Source organism: Coregonus lavaretus, assembly GCF_964263955.1.
Source record: "Coregonus lavaretus genome assembly, contig: HAP1_SCAFFOLD_1302, whole genome shotgun sequence".
Lineage (NCBI taxonomy): Eukaryota > Metazoa > Chordata > Actinopteri > Salmoniformes > Salmonidae > Coregonus > Coregonus lavaretus.
The window spans coordinates 98,594-110,598 of NW_028158323.1; the positions used below are offsets into that span (position 1 = coordinate 98,594).

The window sequence follows — 12,005 nt, forward strand, 5'->3', positions numbered from 1 at the left end:
GTTTCTGTCTGTAAACAGCTAGTTAGTCTTTTTTTTTTTTTTGCAAGTTGTGGCTAAATCGTGTTAGTCTCTAATGCTAATCGCTAGTTGGCTAGCTAGCTAATAAATGTACTGAGTCAGACCAAACGTAGCTAGCTAATAAATGTACTGAGTCAGACCAAACGTAGCTAGCTAATAAATGTACTGAGTCAGACCAAACGTAGCTAGCTAATAAATGTACTGAGTCAGACCAAACGTAGCTAGCTAATAAATGTACTGAGTCAGACCAAACGTAGCTAGCTAATAAATGTACTGAGTCAGACCAAACGTAGCTAGCTAATAAATGTACTGAGTCAGACCAAACGTAGCTAGCTAATAAATGTACTGAGTCAGACCAAACGTAGCTAGCTAATAAATGTATTGAGTCAGACCAAATGTAGCTAGCTATAAAGCCTGGTACCAGTTATGGTGTTGACCTAAATCAGCATGATGTTTGTGCAACAGTATCTTCTAAATGAAAGAGGAATACGCAAAGCATGAATATGTTACCAACATGAAGTATCTAAGAGAGAACGTTCAGTGTAGCCAAAGTTTATTGGGTCCCCTAGGAAACACTTACCAACACTCTGGTTCCTACCCTGTCACTATAACTCCTCCCTGGCGTTTTCATTTGTTGTCATGTCAAACAACACTGTATTCAAACACTACATCTCTCCCCCCACCCGCCCCCGCCGTCTCTCTTTCTCCACCCCCCCTCTCCCCCCTCTCTCCCCCATTTCTCTTTCTCCCGCCCCCCTCTCTCTCCCCCCTCCCCCCCTCTCTCTCCCCCCTCCCCCCCTCTCTCTCCCCCCTCTCCCCCTCCCCCCCTCTCTCCCCCCCCTCTCCCCCTCCCCCCCTCTCTCCCCCCTCTCTCTTTCTCCCGCCCCCCCTCTCTCCCCCTCGCCTCGCCCCTCTCTCTCCCCCTCTCTCTCCCCCCCCTCTCTCTCCCCCCCCCCCTCTCTCCCCCTCTCTCTCCCCCCCTCTCTCCCCCCCCTCTCTCTCCCCCCCCCCTCTCTCCCCCTCTCTCTCCCCCCCTCTCCTCTCTCTAGTCGCACCAGTAAGGCGTTCAGCAACAAGCAGACAGTGAAGCAGTGTGGATGTTCTGAGGTCTACAGAGACTGCCTGCAGACCTTCCTGCCTGCACTGAGCTGTCCTGTCCAGAGGGGGTCGCTGCGCAGCGCGGTGCGCTCCTTCCTCCACCGCATGATCATCTGTCTAGAAGAAGAGGTCCTCCCCTTCGTCCCGGCTGCATCAGAACACATGCTGAAGGACTGCGAGGCCAAGGACCTGCAGGAGTTTATACCACTCATCAGCCAGATCACTGCCAAGTTCAAGGTAACCAGGGACCGGTTTTCTGGACAGATGAAGTCTACTCCTGGACCAAGGAGGAGCTCCATAGAAATAATGTTTTAGTCCAAGAAACCGGCCCTTAGAATATATATATGGTAGGGACTGCAAACATGCCAGCTAAAAGAGCCAAGCTAAAAGTAGGGACAGTCTATGAAGAGCCCCCCCCTTCCCAGGACCAGGTGTTCATGCCTCTGGTCATGTCTCTCTCTCCTCCCCAGGACCAGGTGTTCATGCCTCTGGTCATGTCTCTCTCTCCTCCCCAGGACCAGGTGTTGATGCCTCTGGTCATGTCGCTCTCTCCTCCCCAGGACCAGGTGTTCATGCCTCTGGTCATGTCTCTCTCTCCTCCCCAGGACCAGGTGTTGATGCCTCTGGTCATGTCTCTCTCTCCTCCCCAGGACCAGGTGTCTCCTCCCCAGGACCAGGTGTTGATGCCTCTGGTCATGTCTCTCTCTCCTCCCCAGGACCAGGTGTCTCCTCCCCAGGACCAGGTGTTGATGCCTCTGGTCATGTCTCTCTCTCCTCCCCAGGACCAGGTGTTGATGCCTCTGGTCATGTCTCTCTCTCCTCCCCAGGACCAGGTGTTGATGCCTCTGGTCATGTCTCTCTCTCCTCCCCAGGACCAGGTGTCTCCTCCCCAGGACCAGGTGTTCATGCCTCTGGTCATGTCTCTCTCTCCTCCCCAGGACCAGGTGTCTCCTCCCCAGGACCAGGTGTTGATGCCTCTGGTTATGTCTCTCTCTCCTCCCCAGGACCAGGTGTTGATGCCTCTGGTCATGTCTCTCTCTCCTCCCCAGGACCAGGTGTTGATGCCTCTGGTCATGTCTCTCTCTCCTTCCCAGGACCAGGTGTTCATGCCTCTGGTCATGTCTCTCTCTCCTCCCCAGGACCAGGTGTTCATGCCTCTGGTCATGTCTCTCTCTCCTCCCCAGGACCAGGTGTCTCCTCCCCAGGACCAGGTGTTGATGCCTCTGGTCATGTCTCTCTCTCCTCCCCAGGACCAGGTGTTCATGCCTCTGGTCATGTCTCTCTCTCCTCCCCAGGACCAGGTGTTCATGCCTCTGGTCATGTCTCTCTCTCCTCCCCAGGACCAGGTGTCTCCGTTCCTTCAGCAGGTGTTCATGCCTCTGGTCCTGGCCATCTTTGAGGTGTTGTGTCGGCCTGCCGAGGACAACGACCAGGCAGCAGCCCTGGAGAAACAGATGTTACGGAGGAGCTACTTTACCTTCATACAGACTATAGCCTCCAGTGGGATGAACGAAGTCATGGCCAACCAGGGTGAGTAGTGGGGGGAGGGGGGAGTTCCTCTGGGTTCTAAGTGTGTGTATTGTGTGGTTCCTCCGGGTTCTAAGTGTGTGTATTGTGTGGTTCCTCCGGGTTCTAAGTGTGTGTATTGTGTGGTTCCTCCGGGTTCTAAGTGTGTGTATTGTGTGGTTCCTCCGGGTTCTAAGTGTGTGTATTGTGTGGTTCCTCCGGGTTCTAAGTGTGTGTATTGTGTGGTTCCTCCGGGTTCTAAGTGTGTGTGGTTCCTCAGGGTTTTTAGTGTGTGTGTGTGTGTGTGTGTGTTCTGTTACCCAGGTGTTGAGAACATTAAGTGTGTGTGGTGTGATTCCTCCGCTATAAATGTTTCTGTTGTGTGGTTCTCCAGGGTTCTCACTGTGTGGTTCCTCCCCAGGTGTTGAGAACATCGAGCGGGTTCTGTTCACCATCATCCAGGGAGCTGTAGACTTCCCCGACCCGATCGCCCAGAAGACATGCTTCATCATCCTTTCCAAGCTGGTGGAACTCTGGGGTAAGAAAAACATGAGAACGTGACTCCTTTTTTCCTCCGTAGACAGACGTATACATCCCCCTGTCTGCTGTTGTTGGTCCCAAGACAGCCGTATACATCCCCCTGTCTGCTGCTGGTCCCAAGACAGCCGTATACATCCCCCTGTCTGCTGCTGTTGGTCCCAAGACAGCCGTATACATCCACCTGTCTGTTGTTGGTTCCAAGACAGCCGTATACATCCACCTCTCTGCTGCTGTTGGTCCCAAGACAGCCGTATACATCCACCTGTCTGCTGCTGGTCCCAAGACAGCCGTATACATCCCCCTGTCTGCTGCTGTTGGTCCCAAGACAGCCGTATACATCCACCTGTCTGCTGTTGGTCCCAAGACAGCCGTATACATCCACCTCTCTGCTGCTGTTGGTCCCAAGACAGCCGTATACATCCCCCTGTCTGCTGTTGGTCCCAAGACAGCCGTATACATCCACCTGTCTGCTGTTGGTCCCAAGACAGCCGTATACATCCACCTCTCTGCTGCTGTTGGTCCCAAGACAGCCGTATACATCCACCTGTCTGCTGCTGTTGGTCCCAAGACAGCCGTATACATCCCCCTGTCTGCTGTTGGTCCCAAGACAGCCGTATACATCCCCCTGTCTGCTGTTGGTCCCAAGACAGCCGTATACATCCACCTGTCTGCTGTTGTTGGTCCCAAGACAGCCGTATACATCCCCCTGTCTGTTGTTGTTCCCAAGACAGCCGTATACATCCACCTGTCTGCTGTTGGTCCCAAGACAGCCGTATACATCCCCCTGTCTGCTGCTGTTGGTCCCAAGACAGCCGTATACATCCCCCTGTCTGCTGTTGGTCCCAAGACAGCCGTATACACCCCCCTGTCTGCTGCTGTTGGTCCCAAGACAGCCGTATACATCCACCTCTCTGCTGCTGTTGGTCCCAAGACAGCCGTATACATCCCCCTGTCTGCTGTTGGTCCCAAGACAGCCGTATACATCCCCCTGTCTGCTGCTGTTGGTCCCAAGACAGCCGTATACATCCCCCTGTCTGCTGCTGTTGGTCCCAAGACAGCCGTATACATCCCCCTGTCTGCTGTTGGTCCCAAGACAGCCGTATACATCCCCCTGTCTGCTGTTGGTCCCAAGACAGCCGTATACATCCACCTGTCTGCTGTTGTTGGTCCCAAGACAGCCGTATACATCCCCCTGTCTGCTGTTGGTCCCAAGACAGCCGTATACATCCCCCTGTCTGCTGTTGGTCCCAAGACAGCCGTATACATCCACCTGTCTGCTGTTGGTCCCAAGACAGCCGTATACATCCACCTGTCTGCTGTTGGTCCCAAGACAGCCGTATACATCCCCCTGTCTGCTGTTGGTCCCAAGACAGCCGTATACATCCACCTGTCTGTTGTTGGTTCCAAGACAGCCGTATACATCCCCCTGTCTGCTGTTGTTGGTCCCAAGACAGCCGTATACATCCACCTGTCTGCTGTTGTTGGTCCCAAGACAGCCGTATACATCCCCCTGTCTGCTGTTGTTGGTCCCAAGACAGCCGTATACATCCCCCTGTCTGCTGTTGGTCCCAAGACAGCCGTATACATCCCCCTGTCTGTTGTTGGTCCCAAGACAGCCGTATACATCCCCCTGTCTGCTGTTGTTGGTCCCAAGACAGCCGTATACATCCCCCTGTCTGCTGTTGTTGGTCCCAAGACAGCCGTATACATCCCCCTGTCTGCTGTTGGTCCCAAGACAGCCGTATACATCCCCCTGTCTGCTGTTGGTCCCAAGACAGCCGTATACATCCCCCTGTCTGCTGTTGGTCCCAAGACAGCCGTATACATCCCCCTGTCTGCTGTTGGTCCCAAGACAGCCGTATACATCCCCCTGTCTGTTGTTGGTCCCAAGACAGCCGTATACATCCACCTGTCTGCTGTTGGTCCCAAGACAGCCGTATACATCCCCCTGTCTGTTGTTGGTCCCAAGACAGCCGTATACATCCCCCTGTCTGCTGTTGGTCCCAAGACAGCCGTATACATCCCCCTGTCTGCTGTTGTTGGTCCCAAGACAGCCGTATACATCCCCCTGTCTGTTATTGGTCCCAAGACAGCCGTATACATCCCCCTGTCTGCTGTTGGTCCCAAGACAGCCGTATACATCCCCCTGTCTGCTGTTGGTCCCAAGACAGCCGTATACATCCCCCTGTCTGTTGGTCCCAAGACAGCCGTATACATCCCCCTGTCTGTTGTTGGTCCCAAGACAGCCGTATACATCCCCCTGTCTGCTGTTGGTCCCAAGACAGCCGTATACATCCCCCTGTCTGCTGTTGGTCCCAAGACAGCCGTATACATCCCCCTGTCTGTTGTTGGTCCCAAGACAGCCGTATACATCCACCTGTCTGCTGTTGTTGGTCCCAAGACAGCCGTATACATCCACCTGTCTGTTGTTGGTCCCAAGACAGCCGTATACATCCCCCTGTCTGCTGTTGTTGGTCCCAAGACAGCCGTATACATCCCCCTGTCTGCTGTTGTTGGTCCCAAGACAGCCGTATACATCCACCTGTCTGCTGTTATTGGTCCCAAGACAGCCGTATACATCCCCCTGTCTGTTATTGGTCCCAAGACAGCCGTATACATCCCCCTGTCTGCTGTTGGTCCCAAGACAGCCGTATACATCCCCCTGTCTGCTGTTGGTCCCAAGACAGCCGTATACATCCCCCTGTCTGCTGTTGGTCCCAAGACAGCCGTATACATCCACCTGTCTGCTGTTGGTCCCAAGACAGCCGTATACATCCACCTGTCTGCTGTTGGTCTCAAGACAGCCGTATACATCCACCTGTCTGCTGTTGGTCCCAAGACAGCCGTATACATCCCCCTGTCTGTTGTTGGTCCCAAGACAGCCGTATACATCCACCTGTCTGTTGTTGGTCCCAAGACAGCCGTATACATCCCCCTGTCTGCTGTTGGTCCCAAGACAGCCGTATACATCCCCCTGTCTGCTGTTGGTCCCAAGACAGCCGTATACATCCCCCTGTCTGCTGTTGGTCCCAAGACAGCCGTATACATCCCCCTGTCTGCTGTTGGTCCCAAGACAGCCGTATACATCCCCCTGTCTGCTGTTGGTCCCAAGACAGCCGTATACATCCCCCTGTCTGCTGTTGGTCCCAAGACAGCCGTATACATCCACCTCTCTGCTGTTGTTGGTCCCAAGACAGCCGTATACATCCCCCTGTCTGCTGTTGGTCCCAAGACAGCCGTATACATCCCCCTGTCTGCTGTTGGTTCCAAGACAGCCGTATACATCCCCCTGTCTGCTGTTGGTCCCAAGACAGCCGTATACATCCCCCTGTCTGCTGTTGGTTCCAAGACAGCCGTATACATCCCCCTGTCTGCTGTTGGACCCAAGACAGCCGTATACATCCCCCTGTCTGCTGTTGTTCCCAAGACAGCCGTATACATCCCCCTGTCTGCTGTTGGTCCCAAGACAGCCGTATACATCCACCTGTCTGCTGTTGGTCCCAAGACAGCCGTATACATCCACCTCTCTGCTGTTGTTGGTCCCAAGACAGCCGTATACATCCACCTGTCTGTTGTTGGTCCCAAGACAGACGTATACATCCCCCTGTCTGCTGTTGGTCCCAAGACAGCCGTATACATCCACCTGTCTGTTGTTGGTCCCAAGACAGCCGTATACATCCCCCTGTCTGCTGTTGTTGGTCCCAAGACAGCCGTATACATCCACCTGTCTGCTGTTGGTCCCAAGACAGCCGTATACATCCACCTGTCTGCTGTTGGTCCCAAGACAGCCGTATACATCCCCCTGTCTGCTGTTGGTCCCAAGACAGCCGTATACATCCCCCTGTCTGCTGTTGGTCCCAAGACAGCCGTATACATCCCCCTGTCTGCTGTTGGTCCCAAGACAGCCGTATACATCCCCCTGTCTGCTGTTGGTCCCAAGACAGCCGTATACATCCCCCTGTCTGCTGTTGGTCCCAAGACAGCCGTATACATCCCCCTGTCTGCTGTTGGTCCCAAGACAGCCGTATACATCCCCCTGTCTGCTGTTGGTCCCAAGACAGCCGTATACATCCCCCTGTCTGCTGTTGGTCCCAAGACAGCCGTATACATCCCCCTGTCTGCTGTTGTTGGTCCCAAGACAGCCGTATACATCCCCCTGTCTGTTATTGGTCCCAAGACAGCCGTATACATCCCCCTGTCTGCTGTTGGTCCCAAGACAGCCGTATACATCCACCTGTCTGTTGTTGGTCCCAAGACAGCCGTATACATCCACCTGTCTGTTGTTGGTCCCAAGACAGCCGTATACATCCACCTGTCTGTTGTTGGTCCCATGACAGCCGTATACATCCACCTGTCTGTTGTTGGTCCCAAGACAGCCGTATACATCCACCTGTCTGTTGTTGGTCCCATGACAGCCGTATACATCCACCTGTCTGCTGTTGGTCCCAAGACAGCCGTATACATCCCCCTGTCTGCTGTTGTTGGTCCCAAGACAGCCGTATACATCCACCTGTCTGCTGTTGGTCCCAAGACAGCCGTATACATCCACCTGTCTGCTGTTGGTCCCAAGACAGCCGTATACATCCCCCTGTCTGCTGTTGGTCCCAAGACAGCCGTATACATCCCCCTGTCTGCTGTTGGTCCCAAGACAGCCGTATACATCCACCTGTCTGTTGTTGGTCCCAAGACAGACGTATACATCCCCCTGTCTGCTGTTGTTGGTCCCAAGACAGCCGTATACATCCCCCTGTCTGCTGTTGGTCCCAAGACAGCCGTATACATCCACCTGTCTGCTGCTGTTGGTCCCAAGACAGAAAGGGTCCTTTGAGCCAGATAGGAGGAATTGCTCTGGAAACATGACCGGCAGATATTAGTTCAATGTTTCTGCCTTGGACTGGGGTGTATTCACTAGAAACCAAACGGGCTGGGACCATTGCTGAATTTGTCCAAATAGAAACGCTTGCTTTCGTTGCAAAACATTTTTGCTATGGTTTGCTACAATGTGCACTAATGAATATGCCCCTGGTGTTAGTTAAACGTTTTGATCTTGGACTGATGATTGTTGTTTAATGAATACACCCATGGTGTTAGTTAACCTCTTAAGGATCGGACCATTTTTGCCTAAAGAAAAACCCAGATCTAACTGCCTGTAGCTCAGGACCTGAAACAAGGATTTGCATATTATTGATACCATTTGAAAGGAAACACTTTGAAGTTGGTGGAAATGTGAAATTAATGTAGGAGAATAACACATTAGATCTGGTAAAAGACAATACAAACAAAAAAACATGCGTTTTCTTTAAATAAATAAAATTAAGTGTTCCATTGTCTTTGAAATGAACCAGTTCCTACATTTGAATATTAAAAATGGATTTTATCAAACAAAACTATGCTACATTTTATCTCTGGGACCCTCAGGATGACAATCGGAGCAAGATTACTGAATGCAAGTACATTATTTACCTTCAGAGGTGAATGTATCAAACCAGTTGCCGTGATACGCTTTTCACTGTAATAGCTACTGTAAATTGGACAGTGCAGTTAGATTAACAATAATGTAAGCTTTCTGCCCATATAAGACAGGTCTATGTCCTGGAAAGTTTGCTGTTACTTACAACAGTCATGCTAATCACATTAGCGCACGTTAGCTCAACCGTCCCGTATACGGGACACAGATCCCGTAGAGGTTATAGGTTTTGATCTTGGACTGATGATTGTTGTTTGCCTGTTTGTCCTTCAGGAGGTAAAGACGGTATGGTTGGGTTTCCAGACTTCATCTATAAACACATAGTCCCAGCATGCTTCCTGGCTCCCCTCAAACCATCCTTTGATCTCACAGACGCTCAGACCGTCCTGGTGAGTACCTGGAACCAGATTTGATCAGAGACACAATATCCCTCTACATCTATAAACGGAAGTTTGACTCATTTGACAAAACAAAACTCAAAACTTTTTCTGTATTTCAGACGTTGTCAGAGTGTGCGCTCACGTTGAAAATGATTCATCTCAAAAGGGTAAAGCTTCACTTTTGGTTTCTTAGTCTTCACAATGCTCGACTTGTTGAGAACTTGATCTAACTTAAACCTTGGACCTTTATATGGATGACATCATGGTGTTTGTCATGTAATGTTTTGTACTTCCTGGTCTGCAGGGTCCAGAGTTTATCCAGTACCTCCAACAGGTGTACCTGCCGTCTCTACAGGTGTCACCGGAAATCACACAGGTACCACTGTCGCATAAGCCAATCAAATCACAGCTGAATCGAGCACACACGCGCACGTTGTTCAGGAAATGTACCTTTTCTAGTTCTGTAACTCTTCCTCCTCTCACAGGAACTGTGCCAAGTGCTTCAGCAGCCAGACGTCAAGGTCCTCAAAAACTACATTAAGGTACGTTGTCAGCTGGTTGTTGCCTTAACACCTTTAGAAACAGTTCCACTCAGTAGGCCACGCCTTGGTACTAGCAACCTAAAACTGTTTCCTCCACTCAGTAGCATGTCTTGGTACTAGCAACCTAAAACTGTTTCCTCCACTCAGTAGGCCACGTCTTGGTACTAGCAACCTAAAACTGTTTCCTCCACTCAGTAGGCCACGTCTTGGTACTAGCAACCTAAAACTGTTTCCTCCACTCAGTAGGCCACGTCTTGGTACTAGCAACCTAAAACTGTTTCCTCCACTCAGTAGGCCACGTCTTGGTACTAGCAACCTAAAACTGTTTCCTCCACTCAGTAGGCCACGTCTTGGTACTAGCAACCTAAAACTGTTTCCTCCACTCAGTAGGCCACGTCTTGGTACTAGCAACCTAAAACTGTTTCCTCCACTCAGTAGGCCACGTCTTGGTACTAGCAACCTAAAACTGTTTCCTCCACTCAGTAGGCCACGTCTTGGTACTAGCAACCTAAAACTGTTTCCTCCACTCAGTAGGCCACGTCTTGGTACTAGCAACCTAAAACTGTTTCCTCCACTCAGTAGGCCACGTCTTGGTACTAGCAACCTAAAACTGTTTCCTCCACTCAGTAGGCCACGTCTTGGTACTAGCAACCTAAAACTGTTTCCTCCACTCAGTAGGCCACGTCTTGGTACTAGCAACCTAAAACTGTTTCCTCCACTCAGTAGGCCACGTCTTGGTACTAGCAACCTAAAACTGTTTCCTCCACTCAGTAGGCCACGTCTTGGTACTAGCAACCTAAAACTGTTTCCTCCACTCAGTAGGCCACGTCTTGATACTAGCAACCTAAAACTGTTTCCTCCACTCAGTAGGCCACGTCTTGGTACTAGCAACCTAAAACTGTTTCCTCCACTCAGTAGGCCACGTCTTGGTACTAGCAACCTAAAACTGTTTCCTCCACTCAGTAGGCCACGTCTTGGTACTAGCAACCTAAAACTGTTTCCTCCACTCAGTAGGCCACGTCTTGGTACTAGCAACCTAAAACTGTTTCCTCCACTCAGTAGGCCACGTCTTGGTACTAGCAACCTAAAACTGTTTCCTCCACTCAGTAGGCCACGTCTTGATACTAGCAACCTAAAACTGTTTCCTCCACTCAGTAGGCCACGTCTTGGTACTAGCAATAACAGAACATCTGACAAGATTCTCTCTGTCTCTCTCTCTGTGTCTCTCTCTGTGTCTCTCTCTCTGTCTCCGTCTCGGTCTCTCTCGCTCTGTCTCTCTCTCTGTCTCCCTGTCTCTGTGTCTGTCTCTCTGTCTCCCTGTCTCTGTGTCTCTCTCTCTCTCCACAGGCTTTCTTTCAGCGAGCCAAACTGTAAATAAGAACCCAATTGGAAGGATTGAGAGGGGACACTGGAAACTAAGAGAAGACTGGTAGTGAGATAGGACCACTCACTACGGACAGAGAGAGAGCTTAAAGACGGAGAGCTTAGCATAGGAGCGGCCTTAGCACTTCTGAAGGTGACTGCATAACCCCGCCCTTCCTGTCCACGTGGGAGGGAACGGAGCCAAGAACACCAGTGGTCAAGGAGGCTTTCACCGGGGTTGACCACACCCCCTCCGCTGATCCAGGCCCAATCAGGGACGTGCCCTCCGTCTGGGGTGGCACCCTGGTCAGGTGAAGATGTGATCGCTTGGATTCTCTGCAATACAGGAAGTAAACTAGAGTGTAGAGGGAGGGGTTATGGAACGGGACTTCCGTATTAGTATCCATGAGCAAGTCTGAAGCCTCATCTTTCCTTTTGCCTACTTTAAAAAAAATGTTTTGGTAATGAGCTAACAATGACCCGAACTTAAGTAGGATTTATTTATTAGTTTAAAAATAACGAGTTTTTTTTTAATGTCTCCAAGATGTTTTTCATTTGAGTGGTTGTGTTGGACGTGGAGGTCTGTTTCTCTCTGCCCTGTGAATGAATTGATGGAACAAATAAAAAAAGGGCCGGCTTGATATTTTTCTAGATTTTTATGTTGTGGAAGAAATGGAACGGTTGAGGAAGGATGTCTTTTTTTTTTTTTTTTGAAGTGACTTACAGTGGATGACATGCTCCTGGTATATACACTGCTCAAAAAAATAAAGGGAACACTTAAATAACACAATGTAACTCCAAGTCAATCACACTTCTGTGAAATCAAACTGTCCACTTAGGAAGCAACACTGATTGACAATACATTTCACATGCTGTTGTGCAAATGGAATAGACAACAGGTGGAAATTATAGGCAATTAGCAAGACACCCCCAATAAAGGACTGGTTTTGCAGTTGGTGACCACAGACCACTTCTCAGTTCCTATGCTTCCTGGCTGATGTTTTGGTCACTTTTGAATGCTGGCGGTGCTTTCACTCTAGTGGTAGCATGAGACGGAGTCTACAACCCACACAAGTGGCTCAGGTAGTGCAG

The 12,005-nt window shown here is 50.8% G+C and overlaps 1 protein-coding gene across 2 annotated transcripts in view; it reads left to right on the forward strand.

Moving 5' to 3' along the window:
* LOC311124163 (exportin-T) overlaps positions 1 to 11,554 on the forward strand; it is a 54,545-nt gene extending 42,991 nt beyond the window's left edge. For both annotated transcript variants that reach the window (XM_084198359.1, XM_084198360.1), the window contains 8 exons: positions 1,068 to 1,353; positions 2,457 to 2,646; positions 3,044 to 3,160; positions 8,903 to 9,018; positions 9,129 to 9,176; positions 9,314 to 9,385; positions 9,495 to 9,551; positions 10,899 to 11,554. In XM_084198359.1, the coding sequence (XP_084054485.1) occupies positions 1,068 to 1,353; positions 2,457 to 2,646; positions 3,044 to 3,160; positions 8,903 to 9,018; positions 9,129 to 9,176; positions 9,314 to 9,385; positions 9,495 to 9,551; positions 10,899 to 10,925 (913 nt within the window). In that variant the 3' untranslated portion in view covers positions 10,926 to 11,554. The remainder of the gene's footprint in view (positions 1 to 1,067; positions 1,354 to 2,456; positions 2,647 to 3,043; positions 3,161 to 8,902; positions 9,019 to 9,128; positions 9,177 to 9,313; positions 9,386 to 9,494; positions 9,552 to 10,898) is intronic.
* The last annotated feature ends 451 nt before the right edge of the window (positions 11,555 to 12,005 follow it).